The sequence below is a fragment of the Leopardus geoffroyi genome, chromosome A3, assembly GCF_018350155.1.
Source record: "Leopardus geoffroyi isolate Oge1 chromosome A3, O.geoffroyi_Oge1_pat1.0, whole genome shotgun sequence".
NCBI classification, from domain to species: domain Eukaryota; kingdom Metazoa; phylum Chordata; class Mammalia; order Carnivora; family Felidae; genus Leopardus; species Leopardus geoffroyi.
Genome location: NC_059336.1, coordinates 25016620 through 25032933, shown reverse-complemented (window position 1 = coordinate 25032933; position 16314 = coordinate 25016620). Strand labels below are relative to the sequence as shown.

The window sequence follows — 16314 nt, the reverse complement described above, 5'->3', positions numbered from 1 at the left end:
TATTATTGCATGAGGTACCTCTAATTAATTCGTTCCACGAGCACTTTTGGAATTCCTGCCATGTACCTAATAATATGCTAGGTGATGTGAAAAATACCCCAAAGTTTTATGGTGCTTGGTGAGAAAAGACTAACACATAAGACAAAAAGGAGTCCACGCAGATGGGATGAGCAGGGGTTGACTTGTGGGGTTCAGACTCTCAAGAGCTATAGAGACTTAGGACTGCCTCCTTACAGAGCACTGTCCTGCCTGTGACTTAGGAGTGGGTCATGGCTTCCATGAAGTCAGGCTCTTCAGCAGCCCACACGGCCGTTTTTGATCTGGCCTCTGCCAGGTCCCCTGCTTTCCTTGTACACCAGACAAACCACAATACATATTATTGTTCCCTAAATATAGAAGCTTTATTTATTTATTTATTTATTTTATTTATTTATTTACTCACTCACTCACTCACTCACTTACTAATTAGCTTCCACAGCCTTGCTTATGCTCTTTCCTCTTTCCGAAATGTTCTCCCTCTCTTGTTTGTGTTTGGACTAACTTCCTTTCATCCCTCTGGACAAGATCAGGACTTCTTGATGACTACTTTCTGACTTCCTCCTTTCTCTTCTCTCCTGTCCTTTTGGTAAGTGACATGCTTTTGAGTTCTTCATGTCATAGCCCTTATCAAGATGAAATATAAGTTCTTGTTTTTCTTTCTTTCTTTTTTTTTTTTTTAATGTTTATTTATTTTTGAGACAGAGCATGAACGGGGGAGGGGCAGAGAGAGAGAGGGAGACAGAATCGGAAGCAGGCTCCAGGTTCCGAGCCATCAGCCCAGAGCCCGACGCGGGGCTCGAACTCACGGACCGCGAGATCGTGTCCTGAGTCGAAGTCGGACGCTTAACCGACTGAGCCACACGGGCGCCCCAAGTTTTTGTTTTTCTGAGATCACCACTGGACTGTGAATTCCTCCAGGGCTTGTCTGTATTTTGTACAGTGTCTGACAGTAATAGGTGCTCAATAAATGATTTTTAAATGAGTAGATAAATAAAATTTTCAGCATATTATTCCTCTGCCTAGGAGCCTATAAAACTTCTTTGTGGCATTCAAAACTCTGTAGACCGAAAAACAAATAAACACAGGACACTATTATCTCACCTATACATGAAAAAAACAATGAAGATTTGCCTTTTTTCTCCTAATTAACTCTCCGCCCCCCCACCCTGCCCCATCATAATACATGATACTTGTGAGATTGCCATGAAAGTGACATTCATTGGTGATAGGAGAGTAAATTGGTAGGTACAACATTTTTAGAAAGCAATTAGTATATCTTAAGAGACATAAAAAAATCATACATTTTGACATAGTAATTTCACTTCTGGGGATCTGTCCTAAGGAAATAATCAAATATATAGAATAAACTTTACCTTAGATGTTATTTATAGTCATGAGAAATTGGGAAAAGCATAAATGATCATTTGACTACAACCATTATAAACTATGATAAAGTCACTCAGGGGAAAACTATGAGTTATTTAAAACAGTCACAAAAAATGGGGCTTATTGAAAATTATGCAACAATAAGGACAAATATGTTATATATGTTATAATGTTAATTGAAAAAATCAGGTTACAGAATTGGATGAATGATTTAACTATGTAACCCAAATATAATGCAAAGGGAAAAACTGGAAGGAACTATACCAAGATGGTGACAGTAGTTCCATTCTAGAGAGGAGTAGGAGTTTAGGTGATTTCTTATGGTAATTTCAAAAAGTAAACACACTAAGTAGTACAAATACCCAAAATTTTGAAATAGTAAAGCAAAACTTTAATTTCAGTTTTAAGCAAAGGAGTGATATGGTGTTATTATTCCAGTAACTGTGTGGAGGGTGAATTTGAAAAGTGATAGTAAGAATAGAGAGACAGGGTTACATTCTAAAAGTTTTAGGAGACCGAATCAGGCCTTGATTCACTGTGTCAGTGAAGGGATGGATGATTCATTGTGGAGGGAGTATATATGCCAGTAGTTCAGGGATTGCCTGAACTACTACCAGTAGTATATGCCACTGGTTCAGGGAGTTGATGATTTGTCCAAGGTTATGTGGCTAGTAACCTGGATTTAAATCCTGGTCTGTCTGTTCCACAGCACATGCTCCTGCTCCCACAGCTGAGACCTCTATTACAGTTTTGGGGAAATACCAGCTATTATTGGACTGTAGAAACTTGTTTAGTGTAGTGTTTTGTTTTTGATGGGAAAGGGGACAAGAAAGGGTTAGTTAATTATTTCTAAGATGATGACTGGGGGGAAAAGACCATAAAGTTGATTCTGTCATGATCAGTTGAATTGTCTAGAGGTTCATTAGGTATTGGGTATGTTACGCTTGTTTTCTTGGGGGCTTCCCCCCTCCACCAACTTGTTGTGGTTCATTAGTTGGCTTTTATTTGATGCTTGTGGCATCAGTGCCTCTTGAGCTTTGGTATGCAAATGTGTACCATATTACATGCAGATGAATATTTTGGTCGTTATGCCAAGTTTATTCATGATGCTATAGCTGGAGGGTGGAAGAGGTCAGATTGGCAGCCTCCAACAAGGGACAAATGTCTAAGCAGCTCCCTGAAAGAAGGGTTTGCCTGAGCCATTTGATGCCCCATCCCCACACCTGTCTCATATAGCTTTGTCCAAGAAAAGTTGGTTTCAAACTTCAGTCTATACTTTGGAGTCTGATACCCAGCCCTTTAGAAGAACCCAGTTCATGTTGCTTACTGTGTGACCGTGGGCAACTGACTTTGCCTGTCTGAACTGGAGTTTACTCACCTGTAAAGTGAGTATGACTTAATAACCCCTTAGAGTATCTTTGTGTGTGGATTTGATAGCCTTAACTCATGAAGGGGCTTCTAAGCCACATTAAAGGTGTTGGACTGTATTCTTGGTGGTAGGAAGTCGCTGGAAGATTTTTAAACAGGAGGTGGCAGGGACGCAGTTGCTTTCTCTCAATCAAGGTAGATGCTTAGTAATGTTTGTGGAGTTAATTTGTTATCAGAGGGACAAAAGCAGAGTGACTTTGACTGACATCCTTCTTAGTGGTCCTTTTTGGGGCAAACATGGCACTGTGAGATCATGCTTAGAGTAGGCCCTCAGATACATTTAGATCAGCACCTTGGAGAGAGGTCAGCTTTCTTCCCTTTTCTGAATGGGAAATTAGAAAAATATATATATGCCAATGCATATGCTGTCTGTAGGATCAAGCTTTTGAGGGGCTGTGAGGGTGGCATTCAGTATTTTCAAGGAGAAGGATTGTTGTAATGAGCAAAATATTGATTGCACATGAAAGGATTTTAATCAGCTGCCCTTACACCTGAAGGGGGCACAGTGCTTGGCTGCAGTGCCAAGTTGTGCACCATCCACCCCCTGCTTCCAGCTGACTGGCTTCCTGCCCGGATATCTCTGTCTAGGAAGATCTGCAACAGCAGTCCATCCAGGCAATATTCCTGTCCATATTTATGAAGCACATCTCCTGTAAAAGAGTACACTCCCATATGTTATCTCCTTTGACCTTCATAGCAGCTTGTATTGCCAGTGGGCAGAACAGGGATTTTTATCCCATTTTACAGATGAGAAACCTTGAACCTCAGAAGTGAAATGCCTTCCCAAGTTCACACAGCTAGTAGAGGTGAGATTCAGGACCAGGACTCCACAGGCAAACAAATCCAAAGCTAGCAATCCCCTATTGCTATTTTAGGGCAAGGCCTGCTTGGAAGGGGTTAGGCCTCTCTTTCTGTTTTCCTCAGAATCACCTACTTCTATTTTTTTTAAAAAAAATGTTTGCTTATTTTTGAGAGGGAGAAAGAGAGTGCACGTGAATGGGGGAAAGGGAGAGAGAGAGGGAGACAGAGGATCTGAAGCGGGCTCCATGCTGACAGCTGAGAGCCCGACGTGGGGCTCGAACTCCCGAACCGAGAGATCATGACCTGAGTTGAAGACAGATGCTTAACCAGCTGAGCCACCCGGGTGCCCCTCCCTTACTTCTAAGATAGTCTGGAAAATGGGGACTCATGCACTAACATTGCACAGCCTTCTGCAACCTTATTCAGTATAGAATAGCCACAGAATGTGGAGGTTATATTGGAGATACAGAACAGTGAGCAAGTAGAGGTTTCTTGCAGTATCGGCCCCTGGGGCCCTATTGCCCAGAAGAGGAGCCCAACCTGCCTTCTGGGTCTTTGAGGTACAAAGAGGCTTTTTGTAACTTTTACTTAGGGAAGGACCTCTTCCTGACCCCCTTCTCCAGTTGTGTTTTCTTGGAAGGTGGGGAGCTGCTTTACTCTAGATACTCATTTATTCATTCAACACTTAAGTGCCTACTCCTTGATTCCTTGTATGTTCAAGACACATTTCCAAATACTAGAATTTTGTGACATGCTTGAAGAGACTGTTGCATCCACAGTGATGGTATTCCTTCCTTCATCACAGTTTAGTTCTGGGAGTATTCCTTCCTTCATCACAGTTCAATTCTGGGTGACATTATCACAGCAGAATTCACCACCTTCCCTTTGATACTTACAAGGAAAAGTTCTTACAGATTCTATAGTAACAATAGTGGCAGCAGTAGCTAATATTTGCATACTTTGTAATGTACCAGATACTGTTGTAAACACATACATTTTATCCTCCAGCAGCCCCACAGGTATTGCTGTCCCCATTTTACAGGTGAGCCAACTGAAGCATAAAGAACCTAAGACACTACCCAAAGGTCGTGTCACACAGCTAGTGCAGTGGCTGAGTGAAGACATTTTGGCTTCAGAAATTGCTTTTTTTTTTTTTTATTTTTAAATTTAATTTTTTTTTTTTTAAATGTTTATTTTTGAGAGAGAGCGAGCGAGCATGAATCGGGGAGGGGCAGAGAGAGGGAGACACAGAATCCAAAGCAGGCTCCAGGCTCTGAGCTGTCAGCACAGAGCCTGACGTGGACCTGAAACTTGTGAACCATGAGATCATGACCTGAGCTGAAGTCAGATGCTCCAACCGACTGAGCCACCCAGGCGCCCCTAATTTTTTCTTTTAAATGTTTATATTTGAGAGAGAGAGAGCAGGGGAGGGGCAGAGAAAGAGAGACGGAGACAGAATCTGAAGCAGGCTCCAGGTTCTGAGCTGTCAGCACAGAGCCCAGTGTGGGGCTCGAACTCACAAACTGAGGTCATGACCTGAGCCAAAGTTGGATGCTCAATCGACTGAGCCACCCAGGTGCCCCGAGAAGTTGCTCTCTTGACCGGATTACATGGCCTCTTAATGTGGGAATAAACATGCAGGCTTTGGCTCCTGCTTGAGGACAGGCTCCTCCTCACAGCAGCAGGTTATACTCATTTCTACACCACATCATATGACCCACTCTATTTTTGGTTGTGCTAAAAGATAGGCTAACCACATATGCTCAGTTAGAACAAACTTTTGTACAGTGATGATAAATTGGCCATGCACCTGGAAGATTCAAAGTACACTATTGTGTCTTGGTTGCTCATCTGCTTCAGCCAGTCATACTCTTTGGTATACTGTGGCATTCGGGAATGAATCTGCCAATTTTACTTTTAAGAAACTCCTAGGAGAGGGAAGACTACTGTGTAAGCAGCCATGATACAAGACTATGGAAGTTACACATGCCCCCTTTTCCTGCCTAGTTTCTTAATGTAGTCTAGTGTCGAGGGAGAGAAGGTCCAGAAGTACCAGCCTCTTCAGGAATATACCATCCTCTCATATCCCCAGGCCTCAGGAAGGCTGTTTAAGTCCCAGACAGCCTAGATCATCTTCCCTTGAAGGATATAATAAGAGCTAGAGTAGATGACCAAGATAAATTACCTGAAGTATTTGGTAGCAAGTCCTTAAACTTACCCTTGGCCTGCTTACCCTGTTCTCTTTCTTGATGGAAGCAAAAAGGTTAGGATAGTTTTTGTAAATTGGTCTAATACTGAAGTCTAAAAGAATTGGGCTAAAGGACTTGAAAGAAATAAAATAAACTCTTCTTTCTTTGCTTTGGTTTCCATGGAGGTTGACAAAGACGGGTGAGAGTTGCTTCCAGGGTAGCGTGCTGAGTGGATGCCGGTCCACAACTCTTGCGGGGTTGTGAAAAGTCTAGAAATGGAGAGTAAGTGCCCAGAAACTAGTAATTTGACTTTTTTATTGCATTTGACAAATGTATTTGTCTGCAATGGATTGGAAGTTTAAAAAGCAAAAGAAAAAAAGTAGTTCTTCGTCACAATTTTGAGAAGTACCGTTTTGTCTGTAAAATGAGATTGATAATACTTACCTGTTGCATGCTCCTCAGACTGAGACAGCCAGGAGCCCCAAGAGCTGGCACTGTAACCATTATGGCATGTTCTGGATGAAGAGCCTGACACAGAGGAGAGGGCTCCCTGTCATTCTACTTTTTCTACCTCACAGGAGGTCTGGAGACGTGCTTTCTCATTCCACCACTGACCCTAACTTATTTTTGTGACCTTGGGCAAGTCACTTCTTTAGACCTTAAGTATCTCATCTACTTTCAGTAGCAGGGACTATGTTTTATTCATCTGGTTCCTCAGCATTTAGCTGGACAGGACTTGGCATGTAATGAGTATTGAATATTGAGGCAGTGATGACACTAGATGATCTGTAAGGATCCTCTCAGTCTGAACATCTTAGGTACCTTATCGTCTCTCCTTTCTGAGCATCCTATTCCCTACCTTCTCCACCTGGTAGCATACCTCTATTTCCTCATGTCTGTTTGTCTAGGCAGTCTTGATCCTAGTACTTTGAGACAGCCCACGTGGTGTCCATGTTTTGACTCATTTGTGAAGTGTGTCTAGGATAAACCCACCAGGGATAACACAAAGGATAGTAAGAGCTGGCTCACAAAGTCAGAAACATGCTCTTACTCCATTCTTACCCAGTGGGGCCTGGGCCTAGGGTAACCCTGCTGGCAGCCCTGCCAGACCTGAATAATGGCCACAGCCTGGAACAGGGTTTTCCATGAGCTCCATCGGGGTCTCCAGTAATTGGAACATGGCACCTTCCGACTTTTAATGGATGGCAGACTAGAGGAGCATTTGTCACTGCCTGACTTCCCTGCGGGAAAGAGGCTCATAAGTCACAGCTGACAGACCCTTTGATGACTTTTAAACTTCATTTACAGAAAAGAATAGCTCTAATCAACCAACAGCAAGCAGTGACTAATCTTGCCACATTATCACTGTGAGGAGCCAGCCCCTTAAGGTGTAGAAAGGGGAGGGGGAACATGCCCCGGCTTATAGCAGGTGCTTATTGTCCAGCAGGTTCTTGGACTTGAGAGTATGCCCTCAGCAAGACTCCATGCATTTATGCCCAGAGGGCCAGAGAGTGTTAGAAGCTGACCTCCTGGCTGGTACAGTGCACACCTAGCATGAAGCCATTTTGGGCCAAGGTTCAGAGCACCACAGCTCTAGTCTCAGACTGATGGATTGCAGCTCTGCCATTTCCTGGCTAGTGTAAGACTAAGTTCCAACCCTTAGTCTCCTTGTCTGTGAAATGAGTACAATGTATACCATCACCTACCCTGAAGCAGAAGACTGAGTGCAGTAGTAAATGCTCAGGAAGTGTTGGTAATGATTATCATGGTTAGCCCTAAAGGGGCCCTTTATGGTCACATGCTCCAAAACCCAACATCATGTGGCACATCAGCAGCAAAGCCAGAATCAGTCTTCTATGGGAACAGGGGAAGTCAGTGGGAGCAGTCTAGTGGATTAGGAAGAGCACAGACTTCAGAACCAGATTAAGATTAGGGTCTTTTTATCCTAATCATGCCACTTAAATGTAACTGTGGACAAATTATTTAAGTTCTCTGAACCTTAGTTTCTTCATCTGAAGAGTGGAGATGATACTTAATCTCACTGGGTTGTGGTCAGGATTATGAGAGATTATGCCTGTAAAATTTTCAGCACAATGCCTGGTATAAAGCTGCTGCATATTAAATTGTGTGTTTCCTTTTTGTTCTTCCCCAAGACAAGAATTGGTATGCAGCTATCAAGGGAGGAAGAAGCAGCACTGAAGAAATTCTATTTCAAACATTTATTTCCAGCCCTGCCTTGCATATACTTGAAGGGGGAGCAAAGAGGAAAAAGTGGCATGTTTTGTACATTGTTATTGCAGTTTTTCCTGCCAAGCAGAGCCTCTCCCCATGTCACCACCCAGTTGAAATTAGCCTTAAACATACTCTCTTGTCGTGGAGACTTCTATGATGCTCCTTCCCATTCTCTGATACCCCAGACTGCTTTGTTTGGGCAGCTTCTGGAGCAGTGAACTCCAGCCCAGGGCACATGTGCTTGATGGTCATGGTGCATGTACCCTGATGGACTGGGAGTTCCTTGAGATCAGGTACCAAACCAATTCCTGGATGAATGAGTTGGCCTTATTCACTTATGAATGAGTAGTGACTATTTGGATAGCTGTAATTATGACTGAATGCATAGGTAAGTGTTTGGAGGACTTCTTTGGCAAAAATGAAGAGGTTGACAATTATTTTTAGATTCCTAACTGTAATTTAGTATTGGGGATTATAGGGCCAGGGTTCTACCTACCCACTCCTTGCTGCCTTTCTTCCCTATAGCTATAAGGACTGCTTGTCACAGATGCTAAGCCTCAGCCTAAGGCCACAATCAGGGGTAGAGTTAGGGTACAAGATACCCAGACAACACTGTGGGGAAAGGTGACTGAGGCTCCAGCCCTGCTTCTGTCTGCTTTGGGGTCTCCCCTCAGGGCCTGTTTGATGCTGTTACCAATGTTATAGTTTAGGAATAGAGACCTAATGGTATCGCTGAGGAGTGAGTCACTGGTTCAGCAAGGCCTAAACCCCAAACCCCTCCCAGCTAGCGTTCTTTCCTCTCCCAGCCCCTTATAGTATGATTTGATAGGCATGGGTGGAAGCACCTTTATGAAATTTCTAGGTTTGGTTCCAGACACTGGGACAAGGGAGAGAGTATGCGTAGGCCCTCTACCCCTGACTCACTCAAGCAGAGTATGGAGCACTGGGAGATGACAGATGGAAAGAACATAGGGCTGGAATGTGGATGATCTAGACTGCTGGGCTAGATTCATCTGTTTTCATGGGGCCTAGAGCATTTGAGTTTCTTATGTAAATACCTACTGGTCTTAACCATTATATCAGGCATTTTGTACATGTTATCTCTGATCCTAACAATCCTGGAGGTTGGTATAATTCCCATTTTGCATTTGAGGAATCTGAGGTTTACCGAGTTTAAGGGACATGTCCAAGTTTACATCTCATAAATTGTAGGGCTGGAATTGGAACTCATTCCTGTCTGACTCCAGGGCCTGTGCCATTTCTGCTCTTCCAGGTGCATTCTTTCCTTTGTTATTAGGAAACAGTTAAGAAACAGGTTCCTGGAGAAAGGGCTTTGTTGAAAAGCTAGTAGAAGATAGTGCCCTTGAGCATTCTTCCCCAGCATCTCCATAGTGCCTGCACAGAGGGGAATGCTTAAGAAATGTTTGTTGAATGGGTGAAGGGGATAGGAGTAGGGTAATAATAGCTATAATCCTCTATCCTTTTATAGTATGTTACAGATGCAACAGAGCACTTTCATACTGATTATTTGATTTTATATCAGATTTGAAAGGTAATCAGGACAACGATTATTTGTTTTCAGAATAAGGATGATAAGGCTCAAAGAAATTATATGACTTGTTGCAGGTCATATGACTAAGAACAACAAAGCCCAGGGCCAGGCCTCCTGAGCAAGGAGAGTACTCCTTATACTCTCACCCATTCTAGGAGCCCTCAGTATTCACATCCTGGGAGCTGGAGTTTCTCATGGGAGTGGGAATTGTCAGGAACTAAAGAGCATTCCTTGGGAAATTAGTCCTCTCTGACCAGTAATTATCATTTTGGGCAATGCTAATGAGCTGGGGCCTGGTGAGTTGAATGAGATTAATAGATGTTCTGTCATCCTTGGCCGCCTGTTAACCAGGAGCCTCTGGCCTCTGGACCAAGGAGGCCCTGGGCACTGATCAGTCTAATTGCTTGGCTTTCTCCAGAAATAACCTCACCATCACTGATAGCTATTCTCCTTCAAAATCATTCTCATATCCCTAATGTTATCTAAGGGCAGAGGTCTGGCTACAGGCGGGTGTGACCCTCATCTGCACTTTGGAGAATGAGACCAGAAGTGTCAAGCAGGGCTGGCCTAGACAGAGGCTGTAAATGGCACTGGGAGGCATCAGGACCAAGACCAGCAGCTCCTCTTTTGAAATTAGTGCTTGAAGAAGAGATGCAGTGCCAGGTAGGATTTAGAGAATTGAGGCAGTGGGCATTCTGATGGCTAAGTGCCTCAGAGGTTAGGCTGAAGACTAAATTTGATCCTGATAGCCAGGATTATGAGGGCTGACATGGCAGAGTCAGAGCCTTGGGACAGTTGGTGAAACAGTGGTGTGTAGCAGCCTGGATTCCAGTCCCCTAGCTGTTCCCTTTACTAGCTGGATGATCTTAAGTAAGTCACTTACTTTTGCTGAGCCTCAGCTTTTCATTTATAAAATGGAACTAACAACATCAGGATCAAGGACATAAACTGGTTTTGTTCATTAAAGTCCTTTAAAGTCCTTACCTTGGCAATCAGTATCCAAGACATCTCTTTGAATAGGCTTTTGGAGTCAAACAGACCTGGGTTCCAGTTCCAACTTTGCTCTATTAACCAATAACCTGGCCTGAGTCTTCATTCCCCTATTTAAAACACCTCACAGAGCTGTTGTGAGGATTAAATAAAGTGGCACATATAGAGTCAGAAGCTCTTATTACCTTCATGGTTCTCTGGGGGTCTCATTTACCCAGAGTTCAGGGGTTGTCGTACGTTTTAGGGTATTTCTACCTTTACAAAGCCCTGTCACTTGACTACATGTTCAAGCTTGGGCTCTTGGCTTCTAAAACATAGCTTCCATCTGAAATGTTTCAACTGGGAAAAACAATTTGTTTTTGCCAAATTTCCTCTGTTCTTACTAGCTTGGAGAAGTGAGCCCATCACTTTGAGCTGTAAATTGCATTTCAAAGCCTGTGTCTCTGGTGGGTTTTAATTAGCTTAACGGCCTGGCTTTTATGCAGCAGTTGTTTCACCAGCAGGTAAAGGTCAAGACCCTTACTTGGGAGCCAGTCCCCAGTTTTCCTCTAATGCCCCCTCCCAGCCCCTCACTGTCCTGAGGGGCAGTCTTTCACCAGCCCAAGGGAAAGATGGAATTTAAGAACTTGGAGGACTAATGGGGTTCTCGGCCTTGCCACTCATGGTCTGGGGCATTGTGGCCAAGTCCATTCCCCTCTGTTCCTCAGGGTGAGAGTATATAAACCCCATGTTCACTGAAGCCCTTGCTAATCTGACATTGTAGAAGTTTCTGTGAAGAAGTCTGGTCCCTACTTCCTCTTCCCACCACCACGAAGAATCATCTTTCTACCCAACTCTCCTTGGCTCGTCCTTCTACCCAACTCTCCTTGGCTCATTGCTAAACATGGGGCCTCTGGGGGGCTGCAGACACCTTGCTCTCAATTACACAGCTAATCTGTGAGGCAGAGCTTGGCTTGGGGAAATAGTTTATCAAATCAAGCAGCTTCTGCTGAATAGGATGTCAATATTTACTAAGGCTCATACTCTAAGCTAGGGGGAAGCCTGGAAGAACCAAGAAAGAATCGTGGGGGGAGTATTAAATTGGGGATGGTTGGTCTGCAGGGGATAGGAGAGTGTTTGGGTCAGAGACTCTAGTGTTTTAAGGAGATATCTGGGGGACACCCCCCCCCCCCCCCCCCGCCAGCCCTGGCCATACATACTTAGGGCTACAGCTAGCCCTTCTCAGCACCTCCTGGGACATTATTCTTATTGCTTCCTCCGTAATTCTTATTGGGCATTTACTGTGCCCAAGCCTTCGTCAGGCCTGCCTCTACCATTTGCAGGACAGGACAAGAGTACAGGTGGAGACTTACATGCCATATGTCTAAATATTTGTTTGGAGGTTATAAGTGAAGCTAACAAATTTGTTAGGTTCGTAACAACCTGGAAGACTATGTCTGAATTTAGAATTCTTGACTCTTTGGGATTCTGTACCTGAACCTAGCAGTTCTGGAAGAACTGGTCTGGGCACCTTTTCATTTCCTAAGCGCAACTTGATCCCTCACTTTGAGGAGCCTCATAAACATGTGTTTAGACACTGAAGCTTTTCCATATTCCTGTAGATAGCTATTCCTTTGGGCTTAGAGAGTATGCACAGTAGCAGCACAGCCTTCCCTTGGAAGAGTGTACAGGCCTTGAAAGCAGATTGAGGGCTGATTAGATGGGGTGGGGGAGTGGGTGGAGTATAGGGGTTGGTGCCTGGAGTATGCTTCAGATGGACATTTCTTCATGGCCCTTCAGATTCCTCACCCAACCTGGCCACACGCATACGTGTCCCTCTTTGTGTGACATGGCTTTTATGCTTTTATACATGCATTCATGTCCCCCTTTTATACTAACCTTTGTGTGGCATGGCTTTTGTCAGCCTTTTCTTGGCATTATTCAGAATGTGCTCCAGTCTGACCTTCATCTCCATCTAGAATGGGCCTTACCAGTGTTGGGCACTGTTGTCAGAACAGAGGAATTCAACTAGTCAGAGCGTAATTAATAGATCCTATAAAGAGTTTCACTGTTTGTAAAGTCCTTTTATGTACATTGTCCCAAACCCCAAGTGATGAGAGAAAAGATTGAGTACTGCCAAACCTGAAGAACTTCTCACCAGCCAAGGAGTGAATGCTGATCCTGCTGTAGAACTAAACATAGTAGCTCAGCAAATGCTTCCTGCTCAGTGGTTGGTATTAGAGGCTCCTGCCAGAGGTAGGAGGGAGCCCAGCACCTGTCATGCCCATGCCAGGTCAGTGGCAGAGGTAGTAGACATCAACAGGTCTGAACCATCGCCCCCCTTCTCTTTCCATCTTGGTCTACAACCCAGGCCAGTGTTTGGTTCCCTTCAGCCACAGCAGGTGGCTTCTCCCTGAGCCCAAACTTCATTTCTCTGAGCTGAGCCAACCAGGAGAGTTATCTGATGCCTGTGGAGGAGCCCCACAAACTTCTTATATATATCCATGGATGGATGAAGAATTAACTTTTGAATGGCTTGTCATCCAGCTAGGTGAGGGATTATCACAGAGGACTGGGGCGGGGGGTGGGGGTGGGCAAGGGAACCCACATACATGGAGCATTTTCTGCTGCACATGGACGTTATGTTAAGTGTTTTCATGGATAATATCTTTTATGTTCCTCACTGCTTAATAAATGATGACTGGACGTAAAAGTAAACTGAGCACCAAAGAATCCTTTCCAGGCCCTTTCCAAAGCTGGCACCAGCTCCTTCATTAGTAGCAGTGCCCTCTCAGCCCCTTTCCTTTACCTAGGATGGTACACACTTGACTTCAGTATATCCATCAAGCTACTGCAAGCCTATCCTAGGTAGGAGTAGGTTTTTCCTCAGAAATACTTACTCTCAGGTCCAGCCTATGGTTTCCTTGCAGTGAGTGCCATCTGCTGGTCAGAACATGCCAGCTTCCAGACTGGGAGGATTGAAGAGAAAAGGGTCTCTTACCATAGTGGAACAAAAGATAGCGCTTTCTCTGCCTATACTTAGCTCTGCTCTAATTCCCTGAAAAGAAGCTCCCTCTGCCCCCAAAATATTAGGTTTGTGAGCAGGTGTTTACAGTTAGCCTAGGTTGATGAGAGGTTTTTTGGTTTTGTTTTTTTTTTTTTTTTGCATACTGCTTAGGGTCTTCAGCACCTTCTGTCATAGCTCTACAATGGGGTATTGAGATAGGAAGGTTCCAAAGGGATTTGTACAAACCCATGCCAGTGAGCAGAGAAGTCTGGGCCAGTAAGTAGAAATGCCAGTACTTACTTTAGACTTTTCCTACTGACATCAAGCCTCCTTTTCCTTTTCCTCTGGAGCCTGTGCTCTGTTATAGCATGTCCAGGGTTGGGGGTAGGAGAGATTTGTATGCCCCCTTGGGGTAAAAAACATTGCCAGGATGTAGAGAGTGAAGTGTAGGTACAATATTATCTCTAAGCAAACAACAAAATTTGAATGAGTTAGTATAAAAATAGATAATATGCTGACTTAACTATAATATTTAAATTGGCTTTAGCTCTGGGAAGGAGAGTGATAGAGATGAAAAAAATGGGCTGTGGGGACAAACTGGCCTGTTTCTGACAAGTCAAAGAACTTATTAGAGTCTATTTCTGGTAAAATATGAATAATAGTAATAATATTTAATGGAGTCTTGTGATTACTCAATCTTGCCTGCCACCCTTAGCCTGCCATGAGTGCTCAGTGAGGCTTATTTCACTCACCTTTTTAAAAATGGTTGGTACCAATAAAGACAGCCATAACTAGGTCAGTGTCTGCATCAAACTGAGCAATTGTCTTAATGTGGTGTTCTAGAGCAGGTATTACCCGCAGTTACCATATGACTTCCTCACCATGGTTATACATTGAAGGAACAGAAGAAAAACTATGGAAGGTCTTCAAATTTAGATCCTGCATGGTGTAACATTTGAGATAAACATTAAAGAATGGGTTTAAAAGAATTAGAGTCCAGCAGACCAGGGTTCAAATCCCAGCCCTGCTGCTCACTAGCATTGTGACCTCTGACTGTGCATTTTCTCCCTTGTGAAACGTCTTGGTTCTGCGTATCATGTCAGTACCAAATGAGAGAACATATATAAAACACCTGGCCATGAGGTCAGCATCCCAGTGAGATGTTTAAAGGGGAGGCTGAATGCTGTACGGTTGTGTGTATGTAGCAGGGCACAGAGCAATCCAGTTTAGCTAGGATTTGGGCCATGGAAAGCCCTTGAGCCCAACTGGGAGACCCAGTCTCACAGTATCTCTCTCTCTCTCTCTCTCTTTAGGTGGCCACCATGTCCTTGAAGATCCAGACAAGCAACGTAACCAACAAGAATGACCCCAAGTCTATCAATTCTCGAGTCTTCATCGGAAACCTCAACACAGCTGTGGTGAAGAAGTCAGATGTAGAGACCATCTTCTCCAAGTATGGCCGTGTAGCCGGCTGTTCTGTGCACAAAGGTTATGCCTTTGTCCAGTATGCCAACGAGCGTCATGCCCGGGCAGCTGTGCTGGGAGAGAATGGGCGGGTGCTGGCCGGGCAGACCCTGGGTAAGCGTCTCTCTTTGGCCCTGCTCCTGGTATTCTCCTGAGCAGGTGCTGGCCTTCACTTTCCAGCTCCCCTCTTAGACCTTTCTTTTTCCCTTACTCTACTACTTGCTACTCTGCCCCTATCTGAAATGTTATAACTAAATAGTTATAAATTATATTTAAGTTATAAATTAAGTATTTATAAAATATGCAGGGTTGAGTTTTAGAAGCTTCTCAAAAATGGTTCTGTCTTGTCTTGTCTTTGCTTTCATAGTGACTCATAATGACAAGCTTTATGATTCTGGTTAAAATGCAGATTCCTAAGGGAAATGGAACAGAGTGGACTAGCATAGCCTGTAACATTACGCTACAGATGTCTTAGGTTAGAACTCTTTTTTTTTTTTTTTTAAGTTTATTTATTTATTTTGAGAGAGCAAGTGAGCTCTCTAGAGGGGTAGAGAGAGAGAATCCCAAGTAGGCTCCATGTTGTCAGTGCAGAGTCCGACACGGGGCTTGAACTCACGAACCATGAGATCATGACCTGAGCCAAAATCAAGAGTCAGATGCTTAATCCGACTGAGCCACCCAGGTGCCCCCAGGTTGGAACTCTTTATGAGAGCTGGGAGCAGGGACTAGGAGCACAAGGTGAAGTAGGTGCCTTTGGCCTTGGTGCTATGTATATATGATGTGGCCATGTGGTAGTCTACCGTGGAGTGTGTACAGTGCACCTACTTCTGTGTATATGTATGTTCAAAAAGGGATATTGATAGATGTATTCCTGAATGTGTGATATGTGGATGTAACTAAACATGTGGAGAATATGTGAACACATCTTTAGAATGTATATATGTAAAGTGTATGTGTCAGAATGTACTAAGTGTGTGTAAGAAGATATGCATATTTATTTGTCAGATATTGAGATCCTGTCATAGGCTAAGCATCATTCTAGGTAGAAAGATGTTTGGTAGAATATTTGCTTGAATGTGGCTCATTTGTAGATAGGCAGTTATGTATATGACATCGGAGCCAAGTCTCAGTGTACTTGAGAGTCTATATGTTATTTTTGTGTGTGACTTGATTACCTGGATATGTGAACAAGTATGTGAAGATATGTATCTGAAGTACTCATTTACATCAGTGTGCTTGAGAATGCT

The 16314-nt window shown here is 43.7% G+C and overlaps 1 protein-coding gene across 9 annotated transcripts in view; it reads left to right on the top strand.

Moving 5' to 3' along the window:
• The window catches only part of RALY (RALY heterogeneous nuclear ribonucleoprotein), a 94894-nt gene that overhangs the window by 60077 nt on the left and 18503 nt on the right, over window positions 1–16314 (top strand). For all 9 annotated transcript variants that reach the window (XR_006703234.1, XM_045444847.1, XM_045444849.1 and 6 more), the window contains one exon: window positions 14917–15181. Coding sequence is in view for 8 of the 9 variants with exons in the window: in XM_045444847.1 (XP_045300803.1) it covers window positions 14926–15181 (256 nt within the window). In the remaining variant the exon portion in view is untranslated. The remainder of the gene's footprint in view (window positions 1–14916; window positions 15182–16314) is intronic.